Here is a 22,629-nt window from a genome sequence, read left to right as displayed (position 1 = left end):
GAATATTTCTATTGTAGGTGTGTCCTCTTAAATATTTCAAAGCAATTAAGATTTTAAATTCACATTTAAACGTGAAAACGGTTTACTAAATAGTGAACATGTCTAAAATTTCACTAATTAAGAAAAGCAGTCGTCTCTCATTTTAGGAAAATACAAAAAGCAACTCAAAGTTAGAAAAAAACATTCACTAGGTGGGTCATTTGAAACATTCTAAGTAAAAAAATTTTAAAAGTGCATCATAAACAAAGACCGTTGCTATCTAAAATCAGTCGTTCACTCCGCTTTCACAAGATCTCACGTTAATTATATGTTTGGAAGAATATCTACATGCAAATCGAAGCTCAAATCACCCATAATGTGAACTTGTTAGTAACAATGGTGCTCTTGAAACTACATAAAGAATAAAACTGTTTGTGCACTGTGCACATTGCGCAACAGCAAATAAGAGTAAGATCTGCATCAGCAACAAACACTGTTATTAGCCGTGGAATACAGTACAGTACAATTCAGTATAGTATAATACTGTATAATAGAATAGCAGTACAGTACAAGACAGTACAGTACAAGACAGTACAGTACAAGACAGTACAGTACAAGACAGTACAGTACAAGACAGTACAGTACAAGACAGTACAGTACAAGACAGTACAGTACAAGACAGTACAGTACAAGACAGTACAGTACAAGACAGTACAGTACAAGACAGTACAGTACAAGACAGTACAGTACAAGACAGTACAGTACAAGACAGTACAGTACAATCCAGTACAGTACAATCTAGTACAGTACAATCCAGTATAGTATAATACTTTACAAAAAATAGCAGTACAAGACGGTACAGTACAAGAAAACACAGTACAAGACAGAACAAGACAGTACAATACAATACAGTACAGAAAAGTACAGTACAGTACAGTACAGTACAGTACAGTACAGAACAGTACAGTACAGTACAGTACAGTACAGTATAGTATAGTACAGTACAGTACAGTACAGTACAGTACAGTACAGTACAGTACAGTACAGTACAGTACAGTACATTACAGTACATTACAGTACATTACAGTACATTACAGTACATTACAGTACATTACAGTACAGCCTACCAATACAGTAGATGCCCCAAGCACTTTTGTACGTATCAAATAGAAAAAGTAGAAACACTTACCTTTGTTGTGTTTCTTAGGTTATGAGGGAATCGAGAGGAGAGTCCAGCAATTTGAAACACGTCTATCATATGAACTGATCTCACCGTATATAAGTCTAAACTGGAATAAAAACGATAGCATCAGAAATCAACAGCCAATAGATAAGACTACAGTCTAGATGCGACTCTCACGAACAACTTTTCAATGCATTTCTAAGATAACATCAAAATATATTAGTAAGGTTCTCAGGTCTTCTTGAAAACATACTTAATAACTAAACTAATATATCAGAAAGTCAAAAGTGATGACAAGTCCAGAGGGCACTTATCGTCCTTAAACAGACGGCCACGAATAACATGCCCTCAAAACAGTGCTGCAAAGGAAATTGGGCTCTGTCGCTAAAGCTATTTAACTGAGATAAGCAGATGTTTCATTATCGCTTGATGCATCACCAAGATAAACATTGTGTTAATCATAATCCTGAAGTCAATCATATTAATCACAATCATATCGATCACAGTCATGGATTTGAGTACAATCACGATAATTTCACTGTTACGTGAACACAATAATCCCACTGTTAAGTGAACACAATCATGAGTGTTATCATCTCACACTCGATCATGTTGCCAATTAAAACCTTTGGCAAAATCATTAAATCAACCATCAGATAGATCATCATCGCTCTTAACACAGTCATGTGGAAAATCATCGTATTCTAGCTCAAATTCAGAAGGACAACCTGCAACACAATAATCTAATGAAATCATCATTGAAACGACTATCTGAATCAGTATTATAACTGTTACGGTGTTGAACTCTAAGCTACCAGGGCACAATCATTGCAAATAATCGCCAACAACTTGAGATCATTTTGTCACACATAGTTAGCAGCAGTTTAATCATAGCAATGACAAGAATTAGCATCAATAACCAATAACCTAATCACTATCTTAAAAATGCTGGCAGATGGCAGATATGCTGAAATCAAGCACAAAAACAGAGGGTAGAATTTTATATGGAGAATAATGGGGTTATAAAAAATTTATTTCAAAGCATTTTGTATCATCATAAATTTCAGTAAAAAACAGAGATTGTGATGATAGTAAAAGAACTTGTTTTTAATGTAAAAGCACGTCCAAACATGAAAATGGGTATTTGTGTCATTTCCCATGTCAAATGTGGCGAAGCACTTGACCTTTGGCACACGAGTATGCTCCAATATCGACCTATAACAATCGCATCAAAACGCATTTTTCATACGTGAATCTAAACAAACTCTTTTAATCCCTACAACAATATGGCACAAACAGTACCATTTCCTACGAGCTTAAAACGCGTACTTGTCACTTCGCTCTTAAAAAAAGAAATCGATAACAAACCCTGACGTCATTAGCATTACAGTACAACGCGAGAAACCTGACCGAAATAGCATCAGAAACGACAATTCCTTCCTATCGCTTTCTACAAATTACTTAAAAAAAAGCAAGACACTTTTGTGATTTCTAATGATTTCTTATCTGCTTATGCAAATCTGATTTTGACGTCAGAAATTTTTTTTTCGTGCACTGTGAAGCACCACTGTAGGTGAGAAGCAGTTAAATGTTGCAAATTTGCCAAGATACAGTCATATGAGCACAGGTTTCCATTCTAAAACCAATGAACCAGACCAAAACGACACTAGCTAATCAACATTAAAAAGCTTTAATATAATATTTAGACATTTTAAAATATTTCAGATATAGAAAAGCCTTTCGTCTGAAACTCCTCAGAGTATAAATTTTGGAATAATGACCGAAAAAGTGTTGTTAAGTCAAGATAATAAAATCTTTAAAAAGCTCAGGCATTTCATTTGCCACACCTCAGACAATTTGCAACAAAATGTATTTCATTGTGTATTTCAGGTATAACGGTCAAAAGTGAAAGATTCCAAAAATACAAATATGTCATTGTTACTTGTGATGTACCTCTAAGAAAAATAAAGGGATGTGGATAGGCCAACTTGTAATGGCGAAGAGGATCGGCTGCGATTTGTAGGGAAAATTACAATATATTCTGCATGCTTATACCAAATGTTTTAATATTAGACCAAAGCAAACAGAGTTGACTCAAACTTGGCATTATGGCGAATAAGTTTACGAGCATCAGGCATGAAGGTAGAAAAATTATACGAACCTCTTGATTGCTCAACGACGAATACGAGGCCATGAAATTACAATCAACTTTGCATTGGTTTCTCCAAATCTAAAATTGAGAAAAATGACTATAATATGTTGTAAATAAGAAAAATAATACTACAATTAGGTAAACTACAAAATGAAATGAAATTTGGTTTGATAAAAATATAATAAAATATAATAAAATAATAAATGATATTACATAGGGTATAATATAATATAATATAATATAATATAATATAATATAATATAATATAATATAATATAATATAATATAATATAATATAATATAATATAATATAATATAATATAATATAATATAATATACTGTAACATTTATCTACATAATACAAAGCATAATGATTAACGTTAAAAATTGTCTAGCAATAGTACACACTCAAGAAAAAATGGCAAAAATCGTCACTGTTCTCAAAAGCTGTTCCAAGGAAAAACATGCGTGTTATGTGCATATAAACTACTCGTGATTTTGGCAATGACGCCAGCACGGAACTGACGCACAAGTAAGATAAATCTTGGTACAAAAGATGCAGGATTAGGAGAGATGATAATAAGTGGTCGCTGAATGGTTACGAATGGCAACAATAGACTGACGTCATTCAAGCCCAGGACTCGCAGCAATCGTGCAGGTGAACTGAAACGCTTTGGTAAGATTCCAACCGCGAAATTGAGAGCGGATGTGTGAATTTCTATGATTTACCAAACAGGGTATTTCAATTTAGCAGCTGGTGGCATGAGAGTCAATCGTGTTTTTGGCTTATGGCAATGGAAAATAACTCGAAAGATACAAATGATTGGTGCTGATTCTGTTTATGAAATTACGTCCTCTACAAAATGCAACACTTCCCATTTTTGGCCAGTCTTGTAATGAACCAAAATCTGAGCAGCGGAGCAATGGAATTATATAGTTGGAAGTCTGAAGGAAATGAATTGACCCAATCATGAATACACTATTTTTATGAGAAAAACACTTTCACGTTAAGCACTCCAGTTTCGTAAGGTTTTCAAGAGCTTCCAAACTCGACCTTTCTAAAGAGTTTTCTAATTTCTGCTGTCGTTATTTTTAACACTCAGAGCCCGTTATTTTATACTCAATTTTTATGCTAGGAAACCTTCCAACAAAACTTGTTGGGGAGGGCAGCTGCAAACAGTGTAACTCGTCAATGTTTTTATTGTTTTTCATGTTCATTCATTTTCCCTTCATCTTATTTTGAACTGCGTTAAAAAGTTTATTCTTTAACTTTGCATCATGTCGACATTAAGATATATGAAACTATTGGACATATTTCTTCGTAATTTTCGAATAGTCAAAATCCATTTTAGGGCCTGTTTATATGAGCAGAATTATTCTATGGGCTGGGAAGTGAGATCCAACCTTCCTATACAAAGCTTTGTAAGCCGTTCAGCTGTAAAACAGCTGTAAGTAAAGCATTCAGTTGAAATATCAAATAAGAAAGCATGAGCTTCGTCATGTTCATTTTAGAAGCGCGGAATTAAAAAAGAGCGTGGACAGTTTCTTCGGCAAATTGACGATGGTTGTAGTAATGAAAATTGGCGCCAACTTTCATTTCAAAAGAATTGTTTTGGCCTCGTTCCCATTCCCATTCCAATGCCTGAAGGACAGCTGGGAGGTGGGATAAAAAAGAAGCAATTTTAGCAATTTTAGGATAAAAAAGAAGCAATATTTACCAAACAGGGTATTTCAATTTAGCAGCTGGTGGCATGAGAGTCAATCGTGTTTTTGGCTTATGGCAATGGAAAATAACTCGAAAGATACAAATGATTGGTGCTGATTCTGTTTATGAAATTACGTCCTCTACAAAATGCAACACTTCCCATTTTTGGCCAGTCTTGTAATGAACCAAAATCTGAGCAGCGGAGCAATGGAATTATATAGTTGGAAGTCTGAAGGAAATGAATTGACCCAATCATGAATACACTATTTTTATGAGAAAAACACTTTCACGTTAAGCACTCCAGTTTCGTAAGGTTTTCAAGAGCTTCCAAACTCGACCTTTCTAAAGAGTTTTCTAATTTCTGCTGTCGTTATTTTTAACACTCAGAGCCCGTTATTTTATACTCAATTTTTATGCTAGGAAACCTTCCAACAAAACTTGTTGGGGAGGGCAGCTGCAAACAGTGTAACTCGTCAATGTTTTTATTGTTTTTCATGTTCATTCATTTTCCCTTCATCTTATTTTGAACTGCGTTAAAAAGTTTATTCTTTAACTTTGCATCATGTCGACATTAAGATATATGAAACTATTGGACATATTTCTTCGTAATTTTCGAATAGTCAAAATCCATTTTAGGGCCTGTTTATATGAGCAGAATTATTCTATGGGCTGGGAAGTGAGATCCAACCTTCCTATACAAAGCTTTGTAAGCCGTTCAGCTGTAAAACAGCTGTAAGTAAAGCATTCAGTTGAAATATCAAATAAGAAAGCATGAGCTTCGTCATGTTCATTTTAGAAGCGCGGAATTAAAAAAGAGCGTGGACAGTTTCTTCGGCAAATTGACGATGGTTGTAGTAATGAAAATTGGCGCCAACTTTCATTTCAAAAGAATTGTTTTGGCCTCGTTCCCATTCCCATTCCAATGCCTGAAGGACAGCTGGGAGGTGGGATAAAAAAGAAGCAAAATGCTGGAAGGTGGGATGAAATTTGCATGTAAATATGCGGTGATTTTATCCCACTTGCAAGCCCATATGCCGAGAGGTGGGATAACTTTGCGCATATAAACAGGCTCTTAGATATAGTTTCTGGCCATCCGTGAGGGGATATATTTTTAAAAATTTTCTTGCCGCCAACCACGATGGCGGCTTTCCCTAAACTCTTCATGACTTTGATATTTTGGCCCGTCCACATTCAAACAAGTTTCGCCCGCCCTGATCAACTAAGGATTTTGTGAACCAACTGACGGTTTACCGACCAAACATGAAGAATTGGGGGTAGGGGGTTGTCACATACCCTACAACCCCCTCCCCTAGCTACGCCATTGGATCACGATTTCAACAGAAATAAAAAACTTCAATGAATAATACCAGAGTAAAAACTTGAAAGTTTACCAAGTGTAGTCTTACCAAGTGAAAATTTTACAGCCTTGGTGTATGTGATGCGAATTATATGAAGAAATAACATAAAGGTAATAGCTTTTTGACATCGAAATTTTATCCGCAATAGTTTTGATTCATGAAGCAAACGATTAGTCCAATGTAACAAGCATTACTGACAAGCTTGACTAATTCCTGTTACATTCCATGTCCTTGACACCTACCCAACAACAGTAAATTCAAATGCAAACATTTCAAAAGCTAAATCTTTGATCCATGTCATACTGACACACTTCGATTGACCCCACCATACTTCATAGTCTTTTGTTCGCTCGCACGCGCGGCGAATCTCCCTTTTTGCGCGGAACCAAGGATCACAACCGGCTATCGAAAGCAAGCCAAATTTGTTTTCAGCGACCAAAGCAATTTCATAATACGCATGCGTACGTGTAGTCCATGTGCGCGCCAACAAAAAGATCGAAGTAGTGGGGAAGTTATTTGTCTTACCTAAAATACATACTTCAAGAAATAGGATTGTGGGTTGAAGGATGGGCAGAAGCTGACAAAAGTTACTTTAATGCTCCTCCTGTTGTGTCGGCTTGAATCAAGATATGAGATCGATTTTCATTTGTGTTTCACCGCTCTAGACAAAATTGACGTAACGTCTGTTGTTGCAGAGAAAGACTTTTCAAAACGTAACCGAAACATGAAACGCCAAATTAAATGTTTTGTCTTGTGAAGGGCAATATGGGTAGCAGCTCTGCCCATGTTATCGTTTAAATTTGGAAGGCAAGACGAAATACTTCCAGGGGATACCAAAAATAACAATAATTGCCATTCAAAGAAAAATCATATTCCACAAAGAACCATCAAAGAGTGAAAATTAAAGTCGAAACAAATTTCTTAAAACTTTAAGAATTCAAAGAAGAAAAGAGTGTTAGATTTTATCTTAGTCAAAAACCAGCTGCCTGGGAATGCGTTTTTAAATCGATCATCAGCGCCAGCCACCATCAGCAAGAATTCTACATAAATGACAATAACTTTGCTAAAATAATGGCAATTAATAAAGAAGATGAAAAAATACAGTTGTTTACTAAGCTTTCTGGGAAAGCAAAGATGCAATAAAAAAGAAGGGAGATAACTCAGATGAGCAACTGACATGGGTAAATTTAAATTTAGTTCAATTTCCCAGAAAAGGGTGGACGGTAAAAGGAAGAAAAGGTAGGCTTAACTTAACAATAACCTCGTATTAGTTCAACCTCATTATCGTATGTGTACAAGTCGCATAGGTCTTTTGTGTTAATAAGAGTGAATCGCTAACCTCACGCACGAAACGAGTCGAGTCGCCGCCTTTCATTCTCAAGTATCTGGATTACTCTAGAGTTGAGGGACACTGTAACATTAGGGGAGGCGGGACACGATGAAAAAATATAAAATAATCTTGATGGGACAAGGATAATACCATGTGGAATTTTATAGAGCGAGGTTGGCGAAGGGGTGCAGAATCACTTAATGAAGTACATGGAACGCATTCGACACTTAACAAGACAAGATAAAGAAATGTTAGAGAAATGAGTACTAAAAACAAAATGATAAAGAAGAAGGAGATCGAGCCAGACAATTGAATAAGAGAAAGAAAACAAAGATGAAGCAAAACGATGCAAAAATACTGCAAGCAAAGGGTGAAGATGAACTGCCTCATTCAATCTCGTCAAAGAAGATTATGAGCAACAACCCTGAACTACGATAGAAAAGACAACTAGAAAATTTGATATTGCAAAAATACTGCGAGCAAATAATGAAGATGAGCTGCTTCATTCAACCTCGTCAAAGAAGATTATGAGCAACCACCGTGAACTACGATAGAAAAGACAAAAGGAAGACTTGATATTGCAAAAATACTGACAGCAAATAATGAAGATGAGCTGCTTCATTGAAACTCGTCAAAGAAGATTATGAGCAACCACCCTTAACTACGATAGAAAAGACAACTAGAAAATTTGATATTGCAAAAATACTGCGAGCAAATAATGAAGATGAGCTGCTTCATTCAACCTCGTCAAAGAAGATTATGAGCAACCACCCTGAACTACGATAGAAAAGACAAAAGGAAGACTTGATATTGCAAAAATACTGACAGCAAATAATGAAGATGAGCTGCTTCATTGAAACTCGTCAAAGAAGATTATGAGCAACCACCCTGAACTACGATAGAAAAGACAACTAGAAAACTTGATATTGCAAAAATACTGCGAGCAAATAATGAAGATGAGCTGCTTCATTGAATCTCGTCAAAGAAGATTATGAGCAACCACCCTGAACTACGATAGAAAGACAACAAGAAAACTTGATATTGCAAAAATACTGCAAACAAATAATGAAGATGAGCTGCTTCATTCAATCTCGTCAAAGAAGATTATGAGCAACCACCCTGAACTACGATAGAAAAGACAAAAGGAAGACTTGATATTGCAAAAATACTGACAGCAAATAATGAAGATGAGCTGCTTCATTCAACCTCGTCAAAGAAGATTATGAGCATCCACCATGAACTACGAAAGAAAAGACAAAAGGAAGACTTGATATTGCAAAAATACTGCGAGCAAATAATGAAGATGAGCTGCTTCATTCAATCTAGTCAAAGAAGATTATGAGCAACCACCCTGAACTACGATAGAAAGACAACAAGAAAACTTGATATTGCAAAAATACTGCAAACAAATAATGAAGATGAGCTGCTTCATTCAATCTCGTCAAAGAAGATTATGAGCAACCACCCTGAACTACGATAGAAAAGACAACAAGAAGACTTGATATTGCAAAAATACTGCAAACAAATAATGAAGATGAGCTGCTTCATTCAATCTCGTCAAAGAAGATTATGAGCAACCACCCTGAACTACGATAGAAAAGACAAAAGGAAGACTTGATATTGCAAAAATACTGACAGCAAATAATTAAGATGAGCTGCTTCATTCAATCTCGTCAAAGAAGATTATGAGCAACCACCCTGAACTACGATAGAAAAGACAACTAGAAAACTTGATATTGCAAAAATACTGACAGCAAATAACAAAGATGAGCTGCTTCATTCAACCTCGTCAAAGAAGATTATGAGCATCCACCATGAACTACGAAAGAAAAGACAAAAGGAAGACTTGATATTGCAAAAATACTGCAAACAAATAATGAAGATGAGCTGCTTCATTCAATCTAGTCAAAGAAGATTATGAGCAACCACCCTGAACTACGATAGAAAAGACAACAAGAAAACTTGATATTGCAAAAATACTGCAAACAAATAATGAAGATGAGCTGCTTCATTCAATCTCGTCAAAGAAGATTATGAGCAACCACCCTGAACTACGATAGAAAAGACAACAAGAAGACTTGATATTGCAAAAATACTGCAAACAAATAATGAAGATGAGCTGCTTCATTCAATCTCGTCAAAGAAGATTATGAGCAACCACCCTGAACTACGATAGAAAAGACAAAAGGAAGACTTGATATTGCAAAAATACTGACAGCAAATAATTAAGATGAGCTGCTTCATTCAATCTCGTCAAAGAAGATTATGAGCAACCACCCTGAACTACGATAGAAAAGACAACTAGAAAACTTGATATTGCAAAAATACTGACAGCAAATAACAAAGATGAGCTGCTTCATTCAACCTCGTCAAAGAAGATTATTAGCATCCACCATGAACTACGATAGAAAAGACAAAAGGAAGACTTGATATTGCAAAAATACTGCGAGCAAATAATGAAGATGAGCTGCTTCATTCAATCTCGTCAAAGAAGATTATGAGCAACCACCCTGAACTACGATAGAACAGACAACTAGAAAATTTGATATTGCAAAAATACTGCGAGCAAATAATGAAGATGAGCTGCTTCATTGAAACTCGTCAAAGAGGATTATGAGCAACCACCCTGAACTACGATAGAAAAGACAACTAGAAACTTTGATATTGCAAAAATACTGCGAGCAAATAATGAAGATGAGCTGCTTCATTCAATCTCGTCAAAGAAGATTATGAGCAACCACCCTGAACTACGATAGAAAAGACAACAAGAAAACTTGATATTGCAAAAATACTCCAAACAAATAACAAAGATGAGCTGCTTAATTCAAACTCGTCAAAGAAGATTATGAGGAACCACCCTGAACTACGATAGAAAAGACAACTAGAAAACTTGATATTGAAAAAATACTGCGAGCAAATAATGAAGATGAGCTGCTTCATTGAAACTCGTCAAAGAGGATTATGAGCAACCACCCTGAACTACGATAGAAAAGACAACTAGAAACTTTGATATTGCAAAAATACTGCGAGCAAATAATGAAGATGAGCTGCTTCATTCAATCTCGTCAAAGAAGATTATGAGCAACCACCCTGAACTACGATAGAAAAGACAACTAGAAAACTTGATATTGCAAAAATACTGACAGCAAATAACAAAGATGAGCTGCTTCATTCAACCTCGTCAAAGAAGATTATTAGCATCCACCATGAACTACGATAGAAAAGACAAAAGGAAGACTTGATATTGCAAAAATACTGCGAGCAAATAATAAAGATGAGCTGCTTCATTCAATCTCGTCAAAGAAGATTATGAGCAACCACCCTGAACTACGATAGAAAAGACAAAAGGAAAACTTGATATTGCAAAAATACTGACAGCAAATAATGAAGATGATCTGCTTCATTGAAACTCGTCAAAGAGGGTTATAAGCAACCACCCTGAACTACGATAGAAAAGACAACTAGAAAATTTGACATTGCAAAAATACTGCGAGCAAATAATGAAGATGAGCTGCTTCATTCAATCTCGTCAAAGAAGATTATGAGCAACCACCCTGAACTACGATAGAAAGACAACAAGAAAACTTGATATTGCAAAAATACTGCAAACAAATAATGAAGATGAGCTGCTTCATTCAATCTCGTCAAAGAAGATTATGAGCAACCACCCTGAACTACGATAGAAAAGACAAAAGGAAGACTTGATATTGCAAAAATACTGACAGCAAATAATGTAGATGAGCTGCTTCATTCAACCTCGTCAAAGAAGATTATGAGCAACCACCCTGAACTACGATAGAAAAGACAACTAGAAAATTTGATATTGCAAAAATACTGCGAGCAAATAATGAAGATGAGCTGCTTCATTGAAACTCGTCAAAGAGGATTATGAGCAACCACCCTGAACTACGATAGAAAAGACAACTAGAAAATTTGATATTGCAAAAATACTGCGAGCAAATAATGAAGATGAGCTGCTTCATTCAATCTCGTCAAAGAAGATTATGAGCAACCACCCTGAACTACGATAGAAAAGACAACAAGAAAACTTGATATTGCAAAAATACTGCAAACAAATAACAAAGATGAGCTGCTTAATTCAAACTCGTCAAAGAAGATTATGAGCAACCACCCTGAACTACGATAGAAAAGACAACTAGAAAACTTCATATTGAGAAAATACTGCAAGCAAATAACAAAAATGAGCTGCTTCATTCAAACTCGTCAAAGAAGATTATGAGCAACAACCCTGAACTACGATAGAAAAGACAAGAAGAAAACTTGATATTGCAAAATACTGCGAGCAAATAATGAAGATGAGCTGCTTCATTCAATCTCGTCAAAAAAGATTATGAGCAACCACCCTGAACTACGATAGAAAGACAACAAGAAAACTTGATATTGCAAAAATACTGCAAACAAATAATGAAGATGAGCTGCTTCATTCAATCTCGTCAAAGAAGATTATGAGCAACCACCCTGAACTACGATAGAAAAGACAAAAGGAAGACTTGATATTGCAAAAATACTGACAGCAAATAATGAAGATGAGCTGCTTCATTCAACCTCGTCAAAGAAGATTATTAGCATCCACCATGAACTACGATAGAAAAGACAAAAGGAAGACTTGATATTGCAAAAATACTGCGAGCAAATAATGAAGATGAGCTGCTTCATTCAATCTCGTCAAAGAAGATTATGAGCAACCACCCTGAACTACGATAGAAAAGACAACTAGAAAATTTGATATTGCAAAAATACTGCGAGCAAATAATGAAGATGAGCTGCTTCATTCAATCTCGTCAAAGAAGATTATGAGCAACCACCCTGAACTACGATAGAAAAGACAACAAGAAAACTTGATATTGCAAAAATACTGCAAACAAATAACAAAGATGAGCTGCTTAATTCAAACTCGTCAAAGAAGATTATGAGCAACCACCCTGAACTACGATAGAAAAGACAACTAGAAAACTTGATATTGAGAAAATACTGCAAGCAAATAACAAAAATGAGCTGCTTCATTCAAACTCGTCAAAGAAGATTATGAGCAACAACCCTGAACTACGATAGAAAAGACAAGAAGAAAACTTGATATTGCAAAATACTGCGAGCAAATAATGAAGATGAGCTGCTTCATTCAATCTCGTCAAAGAAGATAATGAGCAACCACCCTGAACTACGATAGAAAAGACAAAAGGAAGACTTGATATTGCAAAAAAACTGACAGCAAATAATGAAGATGAGCTGCTTCATTGAAACTCGTCAAAGAAGATTATGAGCAACCACCCTGAACTACGATAGAAAAGACAAAAGGAAGACTTGATATTGCAAAAATACTGACAGCAAATAATGAAGATGAGCTGCTTCATTCAACCTCGTCAAAGAAGATTATGAGCAACCACCCTGAACTACGATAGAAAAGACAACAAGAAGACTTGATATTGCAAAAATACTGCGAACAAATAATAAAGATGAGCTGCTTCATTCAATCTCGTCAAAGAAGATTATGAGCAACCACCCTGAACTACGATAGAAAAGACAAAAGGAAGACTTGATATTGCAAAAATACTGACAGCAAATAATGAAGATGATCTGCTTCATTGAAACTCGTCAAAGAGGATTATAAGCAACCACCCTGAACTACGATAGAAAAGACAACTAGAAAATTTGATATTGCAAAAATACTGCGAGCAAATAATGAAGATGAGCTGCTTCATTCAATCTCGTCAAAGAAGATTATGAGCAACCACCCTGAACTACGATAGAAAAGACAACAAGAAAACTTGATATTGCAAAAATGCTGCAAACAAATAACAAAGATGAGCTGCTTAATTCAAACTCGTCAAAGAAGATTATGAGCAACCACTCTGAACTACGATAGAAAAGACAACTAGAAAACTTGATATTGAAAAAATACTGCAAGCAAATAACAAAAATGAGCTGCTTCATTCAAACTCGTCAAAGAAGATTATGAGCAACAACCCTGAACTACGATAGAAAAGACAAGAAGAAAACTTGATATTGCAAAATACTGCGAGCAAATAATGAAGATGAGCTGCTTCATTCAATCTCGTCAAAGAAGATTATGAGCAACGACCTTGAATTGCGATAGAAAAGACAACAAGAAAACTTGATATTGCAAAAATACTGCGAGCAAATAATGAAGATGAGCTGCTTCATTCAATCTCGTCAAAGAAGATTATGAGCAACCACCCTGAACTACGATAAAAAAGACAACAAGAAAACTTGATATTGCAATAATACTGCAAGCAAATAACAAAGATGAGCTGCTTCATTCAATCTCGTCAAACAGGATTATGAGCAACGACCTTGAATTGCGATAGAAAAGACAACAAGAAAACTTGATATTGAAAAAATACTTGGAGCAAATGGGTGAAGATAAAAATGAGCTGCTTCATTCAATCTCATCAAGCAGGATTATGAGTAAAGACACTGAACTACAATAGAAAAGACAACAAGAAAACTTGATATTCAAAAAATACTTGGAGCAATGGATGAAGATAAAGATGAGCTGCTTCATTCAATCTCGTCAAACAGGATTATGAGCAACGACGTTGAATTGCGATAGAAAAGACAACAAGAAAACTTGATATTGAAAAAATACTTGGAGCAATGGGTGAAGATAAGGATGAGCTGCTTCAATCAATCTCGTCAAAAATGAAGATAAGCAATGATATAAATTTCGGTAGATCAAAAAGACAATTGTAAACAAAAATAGAACTTTAAACAGGGTTGATAGAATCTCCACCATCATTATCATAAACAAAAGCCGTTTCACATTTGAGGATTGGACACTCTTTGGGGGGGGGGGGTGACTTATGACATTTTGGCCTATTTTAGAGACCTCTTATTTAAAGGGGGGCTGATTCAAGAATTCAAGGTGATCAGTTTTTCAAACAAAGAGATAATGGAAAAGAGTGAGAATTAGGAGCTGATCAAAAGGATTGACAAGAGCGTGAAATCCTGTGGGTGAAGAAATGAGTGATGACAAGTCATCTAAGCAGAGGTTAAAAAGCAACAGAATCGTTGTTTCTATCAAAACGGATCCATCTTACATAGCCATCCAGGTTCTCATAGGATACATTTGCAAATACTTATAAGACAAAACTTTCTTTTCGGTTCATGGCCTGCTCTTTTTCGCAAAAGAGCCACGAACAAACTACATCCTGCTGAGGAACAGATGCGAGTGCTAGTAGCAATCTAGAGCGGAGCCTTTGAAGCACATCCTTACTCAAAGTAATTAGTCTAAAAGACGGTTTAAACTGCAGGCTGAAACGCAATTAGCTTGAAGTTGTTGATGCTTTAAATATCGCTGCTCGTAATGTGAAAAGGCCTGCAGCTGACGATATTCAAAATACCTACAGAGAAAATATTCAGATTAAAACACAAAATATCTAAATTAAACTCGGAAACAAAGGAACTCTGTTGGGATTTCAAGTCACAAGGAGACCGAAAAGATGGTACCAGACCGGGCGTTGCTCAATATCTTTATCAAAATGTACAGGAAAACCCGTTCTAAATAGAGTCAGACTTTGCCCTTTCTTTTAGAATGAATTGAATGGAAGTTATTACGATGCTAAGCAATATTTGACTAAAGGAAAGTAGGTTGCGAATATAGCATAGAAATATGTAGTTAAATGAGCCTGTCTTCTAAGAATAAAGCGAGAAAATATGAATAGATAAATACAATACAAACCAAAACAATACAATACGATGCAATACAATACGATACGATACGATACGATACGATACGATACGATACGATGCGATACGATAGGATACGATACGATGCAACACCATACAATACAATACGATACAGTACAATAAAACACAATACAAAAAATATAATACAATACCATACAATAAAATAAAAGAAACACACAATACAATATAATCCAACACAATCCAACGCAATTCAGTACAATATCATGCAATACAATACAACAAAATGCAATACAATGACAAACATTGCAGTAAAATATAATCCTGTAGAATGCATCAAACACAATAGAACACAATACAATACAGCGCTACACAATACAATGCAATGCAATCGAGCCTAAAAGAACTCATTACAATAACAAACAATACAATGCAGGACTAGAAATTAGTGTAAAATTGAACAGAATACAATGCAAAAAAATACAAAACTGCACAATATAACACAATGTAATTCAATACGAGAAGAACTGAATCTGCATTAGAAGAAATAAATAAATGAAACACCTGAAGCAAGGCTGCTCCATTGCGTAAAGAATACAAAAGATGGAGCCTTGAAAACTTTTAACAAAGATGAGATAACGACAAACCAGAAATATTTAGTTTATCAGTGGCATCCGGTTGATCAAAGGTCATCTCCTCAAGACGGGAACCTTTCTTATCTATATGATAAGGTTTCCAGCATGGTTTATTATCGCCTAACGCATTTATAAGCATACACTCTGCTCACCAAAATCGATTAAAGTAAGAGACAGTTTGATAATTGTGACCTAAAGTTAATTAAACATATTTTTGCCTACAGGCATTTTTGAATAATATCTTAATTTAGTCCTAGAAGAAAGAAAAAACGTAGAGATTTTTTAGAAGGGTATAACAAAGTTGTTTCGTGATAGTTATTTCAAGTTGTTTTTGCACGTGAAGTTGTGTCAGGCTATGTTCACATTGCTCCATATTAATTTTTATCCGTTTTCACATCGATCCGTTTTACCTGTTCACACTGATCCGGATACATTTGAAAACGTTATGAAAACGATGAAGCGTTCACATTGCTCCGCTCTGGATAAAAAGGAAAACGCCACGAACTGGTTTACAGCACTTGCCACTGCTAATGAACTTTTCAAACAGCTCTTTGAGGTTGAACTTTTGAAGGTGGAGCAGTTTGAACGCAAGGCACAAACGGATACTTTTTAATCCGTTTTCATATGAATACGGAGCAGTGTGAACGGGGCCTTAGTGTAAATAGTCTCTACTGAAGTTTTAAGGTCATACGTCATCAATTTGTTTGCGGATAAGAATCCTCTCCATCCCTCCCCTAAGGACTCTAGAGTAGCTGTACTGTAGTGGTGATTTGTCATTCTACTTGATATAGAGCAGCTTATGATTTAGCTAGAATTGATAGCCTTAGTGATCTTTTGTTAGGTTTGACGATATTTTTCGCACTCTATGTACTTTATCCGTTTTATCTTAATCGATCTATTTACATGTTTTCCATGCACACGCTTATTCGCAAACTGCTAAACTGACTAGTACTACTGTTATGAAAGACTCTTACAAGTAATTGAAATAAGCCACTAAATAAACGTGTTATTCTCGGTTATTTAAAGTTATTTGATTGAAAGGAATTCGAAAATTACTATTCTTCAGTTGAGTACTTCAGTTTCTTAGTGTTCTGGAAATTTCAATACTCATTGTTTCTTAAGAGTTTCTTAATTATGATGTCATGAATAATGTTATGAAATGTTCGTGACCTTTTTTTAACACGTCAAGAGATTCCCTTCCCTTCTGATGTGGTAAGTATATTTTTATCCCTTATGTCTTAAATTCTAGGCCAACAGGGCTATTATGTTCTTGGATTTTACAAAATTTCGTTGTTCTCAGTTTTATCACGATTAATAGTTGCTCAATTTTTTTGCTTCGAGTACTGAAGTTTCTTAATTTTTTCTGACTGTCCAGTACTCGTTTCGTATAGCCAGTATCTTATGAAAAAGTGAGTGTAATATGGTCGCGAGTTCCAAACATTGCATAAAAATACAAAGTTGCAGAAGGCTCGATCTTGTGCACATTTCTGTGTATCAAATACAAATATTTTAGTGTTCCTAAAAATTGAGTTTATTCCTGCAAATCATATGATTACCTTTGGTCACTTTGATGATTTACTTTTGGTTAGATTTTTATTTACTTTTTTTCTTCTTATATACTAGATTTTAAAGCTAATTGTAATTTGGCTACGTATGTTTTTAAGCAGGGCACATTGTAAAGCAGTTACTTAAATTTACTGAATGTATTTACCCTGTCGAAATAAATCAATATGGAAAAACCAAATTCCTCGAGGGTGACGTCATGATGTCTTTGCTACTGTTACCAGTCATCCCGAACAACACACGTTGTCAGGAAATTGACTTAAGCTAGTTTCGATTTAACTAGGTACATTTATAAAAATATTTTAAAGCATTTTGTTTATACTCACAATTAAACAGTTAGTTTGTTTATAATATAATCTGAAGAATTCTGCTAAAGCTCCGATTTCATCGATATTTGAGAGAGCCCAGACTAGCACTTGGAAAGATCGCAACATCAAAATACCCAGTATAGAAAAAATCCTGTGTAATTATCTAACAACAGCCCTGGCGACATTTGCAGGGAAAGAATGGGAACAATAGCTTTGTCGAAGATTTACCGAGATGGAAAGACCCATGGAAAAGAAGGGGCATGAATAATTAAAGGCAGCAGAGAGAGAGACAAGGTGGAGTTTCAGCTGTTTGAATTAAAATAACCGTTCGTGTTTTGATTGAGGATTCCAATTGAGTAGTTGAATCTAGTGGAACATGATAATAACAGAGAAAATATAAAGTAAAGAAAGCAACAATAACAAGGCATATTTCTGTTGACTTGATTGTCCACCACAAAACCCAAGTCAATTTTCATTATTAGGCATGTAATTGAGTAGAAAAATAACAAACAGCTATTAGTTTTGGAGGAAATTCGCTTCTCCTTCAATTAAACCTGGTTTCTTATAAACTACTGCGGTTGTTCTCGTGTCTTATGTTTCCTATGATTCCGGTTCTCAAGAAATCAAACCGAAGCCGGCCAGGAACAAAGCAGGAATTCGACAGGCAAAGACTCGTTTGTAAAGCAATTCTAGGAAATAACGGGGAAGAATAAGTTTAGAATGAAGAGGAAGAAGTCGCCTTTGATCAGTCAAAACAAGGATCCAGAAGAAGGAACTATCTTATCCACTCAAGTTATTTTCGACCTGCACCTGGATTTGAATTTCCTTTTACATTTTGGTCATTGTCTGATTCATTATGCACTGAAGAGTTTAGGGCGGAAGGTGCGTATGAAATTTTGGATTGCACAAAGTATTTTCATCTTGATATCATAACTGGCATCACCCTTTTCCGACAAGAATATCAAACCATGCCTAAACATAAATTGGTGGAGATCCCGATTGTCATCAAGAACGTGTTCCGTCTTCCACTTGTCAATGAATTAGAACAAAGACCGAGATACAAATTTTTGTTGGGGGGGGGGGGGCGACTAGCTGTGATAAAGAAGTGAAGCAACAGCCATATTTTACAAAATTAAGGTATTTTAGTTATGCTACTTAAGTTTTTCGGGGGATCAAAACCCCCCCGGGCCCCCCTGGTATCTCGGTCCTTGAATTAGAACTTCAACAATCTGTGCCCAAAAACAATCAAAGCAGACTTTGCCTGACCGTTGTCAAAGTTTTTCAGTACACTGTATTAATGGCAATTGAGCAGATTATTGAGATTTCAGAAAAGGATTTTCGAAAATTTACCGAAATAAAATGTTAGTGAGTGTTGGTAAGAATTATAATGAACTAGCATTATAGTAAAACGCTGCAAGTTTTCTAAAAGCAGAAAGCCTGTTTTCAATTAAATTAAATTCAATTCAGTTTATTTAAAAAACATCCGTTAATTGAAGGAATTAAATATATGAAGCATTATAAATATGAATATCTAATGAAGTTGTTTTATTTGGATAATTGAAAGGACTAAAAATTGAGTTTACGAGCCAGGCACCGTTCATTGCCTATTGTCCCGATCAGGCCAGGCACCGTTAATTGCCTATTGTCCCGATCAGGCCAGGCACCGTTCATTGCCTATTGTCCCGATCAGGCCAGGCACCGTTCATTGCCAATCAGGCAACTGCAACCGGAAAAATTGACATGATAATGGCAGCTTCAACAGAAAACTTCTAAAAAGATGTTAACGATTAAGAAAGATGCTAAGAAGATGATAGAAAATTATATTAAATAAATACAACTAGTAAGAAATAGCTGGAAACAGTAAGTTAGAAAATTTGTTAGAAACAGTAAGATTTTCTGTGTTGATATCGAATGACTGCTTGTTCGTGTAAAGTTACAGGTCACTTACTTTTCATTTACTACTAGCTAAAGTTAAATGAAATTCATGAATGTTGGTGTCGTCAACCAAAAAGTAAACGACAATAACTCTAGATGAATTTGGCAAATTATAGCAGGACCAATTAACTTTAATAAGTCTATGAAATGAAGACTTTTAACTAGATTTTGAGTCTGGGCTGTTGAATGGCCATTGGCCTGATGTTGTTCCCCTGTAGAAGTCAACTACGCAGAAAGGAAGACCCTCCGTTGATAAACAAAGTATTTGCAAGTTTTTTCGATATAAATTTGATTGCAAAATTATACCCCACAGCAGTTGAACTGTCGAAAATCAAGTTAAAAACGAAAACCCTAAAGTAAAATGAGTTCTCTCTTGACTGATCACCTTTCATCTCAAAATAGGGGATGTTCCATAGTTTCAAAATATTTGTGGTTTTCTGCATCTCTTTTAGACAGAGCCAGTACGCACTCCTAAAAAAGCATTACGTCAGGTAAAGCGAGGCAGACTGTCCCCTAAATGATTGGCTAATATGAACAATAGGTCTTCCCGCCTAAACGGATAACGGATTATGATGCTTGCTTTGGTTGGCCTAGCCGCGGTAGTGGACGACAATTGAAACTGCGAGCAAAAAGGTAATCGGGAATGGCAAGAAGATTTAAATACTGGAATTGAATGATGATCATGGAAGCATTTCCTTTCACTGTTGACATATTTGTCGCAAAAACCAATCAGGGAGCCACATTATTCTAGTCACAGCTTCACTACAACGGAAACACAGCCATTTGATTCAAAAGCTCTGGAATCAAAGTTGTCTTTGATTAGTTTAAATCATTTAACTATCGATCAAGCTCAACGGTGCGTGAATTTCACTCCCGTGAGTTAAAAAAGCAAAATTTAAACCTTTGCAGAGGGTGCCTACAAGAAAATGCTTAAAAGTTTAAACGGCTGAATATTAGACAAGCACACATTTCTGTTTGTCTCGAGAAGATTGTCAGTATTATGCAAAGCAAGCAACATGCCTGATTCGATTATCGAACGTATTTTATATAATTGAATTCCATCCGATTGATAGCAAAGATTAACTGTAAAAAAGATTCGCCAACCTGTGCAACACAACACAGGTCATAAATTGTAGTTGTCAGCCCCCCTGAAAATCGCCGCCTTTATGCATACAATACAAAACAACTTGAGACTCAAATTTTTGTCTGGGCACAAAAGCAAATAAATACATTGATAAAAATTGAATAATTCCATTCAAGACAGATAATTTTACAAAGGAAGAGGACACACATAATTTTCATTGACGTTGCTGCAAAACTTTTTAACGCGGGATGGAGGCTTTGGCTAGTCGATCTCTCAATTATACATAGCAAGCCTCCCTTTCTTTATTAAAACGAGGCCCAGCCATGGCACAGATACAAGGCTACGTACGACGGGGGAGGAGTTACTATCTGACATTTGAAATTTTATCGTACTAGCACTTGAACGCCATGTTTTGGATAGAAAGAATTAAAAGTCCAATGGAGCCGCCTTAGAATTCGAATCAATAAAAATATCAGCACTCGCCTTGGTTGATAATATGTTTTTATTAAAAAATCAGATCTTGCTTTTTAGAAATGGCGGTGTGGTAATCTTCGCCGCTTTGCGAGGCTGTGAGAGGCTGAAAAACCGATTTCAAGGCTATATACGAGTTTTATTAAATTTCTTAAATGAAAACAAAAATATTTGCCATTTAGAATAAAAAAGCTATTGAAAAGGTTTGCAGAGAACCAGCAATTTTGAACTGGGAAATTCAAATGCGAAACTAATAGAGAAGCTTCAAAGGCTATCCTAACATCGCATTATAGAGTAGCTTCTTAGTTTTCAGTCTTAAATTTGCTTTTTGTTAAATGTATTTTTCATATATCCAGTAAAATAGCGTTGTCAAAAGGCATCGATAGATGAATTAACGAATACTAAATTTTTTGAACAAAAATTTGTTACGAAATTGAACCTCATGCACAAAATGGGGCATCATCAGCGTACGAATCAGTCTTTACTACTTATTAGTGCAATCAAAACTGAAAAAATTGCAATGTCTATAAACAAGTGGGTTAACTAACGAGAAATAGCTTTGGCAATTCAATGTTTTTCTATAAACCTTTCTCGTTGAACGATCCCCGTTACAAACTTGGCTTGGGCTTACTGATTTTAAATAGCTTCTAGAAGAAACATTCAGAAATAATTTTCGAATAGCAATTTAGAAGATGTAGTTATCATCTCAAATTGTAGATCGTTTAATGTGCCACCAAAAAATGGAGAAAGCTTTCAAACCGTTCTGTAAAAACTGTGTAACTTCACAAATAAATCACAGTGTCTTATACTATAACCATGAATAGCTGCATTAAGAGAAAAAATCATAAAAATACTTGGTGACTTAGAAAGGTATTTGGCTTTGAAAAAAGCAAACATTTAGTAAACTAAAGCTTTTCGTCTGACACTCTTAAGAGTTTGAAACGTCAGAACATAAACCGAAAACCTTACGCTAGGAAATATATATACCTAGTTGTGGATCGAAATAGGCCAGTATATATTTTCTAGCGTAGAGTTTTCGGTCTATATTCTGACGTTTTAAACTTTGAAGAGTGTCAGACGAAAAGCTTTAGTTTACTAAATGTTTGCTTTTTTCAAAGCCATTTTGAAGTTTTGTATCACCAAAAGATTGTTTGGAAATGTATTTATTAGATTATTCATAAACGAAAGATAATAGCTACGTTGTCCAACCATCTCTGAATTGCGATTGAATGTATGAGTC

At 35.4% G+C, this 22,629-nt stretch overlaps 1 protein-coding gene across 3 annotated transcripts in view; it reads right to left on the bottom strand.

The window, feature by feature from the left end:
- The window catches only part of LOC135688810 (uncharacterized), a 60,635-nt gene that overhangs the window by 20,167 nt on the left and 17,839 nt on the right, over window positions 1-22,629 (bottom strand). For all 3 annotated transcript variants that reach the window (XM_065205831.2, XM_065205832.2, XM_065205830.2), the window contains 2 exons: window positions 3,324-3,392; window positions 1,169-1,268 (listed from right to left, as the gene is read on the bottom strand). In XM_065205831.2, coding sequence (XP_065061903.2) covers window positions 1,169-1,237 — 69 coding nt within the window. In that variant the 5' untranslated portion in view covers window positions 1,238-1,268; window positions 3,324-3,392. The remainder of the gene's footprint in view (window positions 1-1,168; window positions 1,269-3,323; window positions 3,393-22,629) is intronic.

This window comes from Rhopilema esculentum, chromosome 9 (assembly GCF_057945365.1).
Source record: "Rhopilema esculentum isolate cy_ngs chromosome 9, ASM5794536v1, whole genome shotgun sequence".
NCBI classification, from domain to species: Eukaryota; Metazoa; Cnidaria; class Scyphozoa; order Rhizostomeae; family Rhizostomatidae; genus Rhopilema; species Rhopilema esculentum.
The sequence above is the reverse complement of the archived record's forward strand: the minus strand, read 5'-3'. Positions and strand labels throughout refer to the sequence as shown.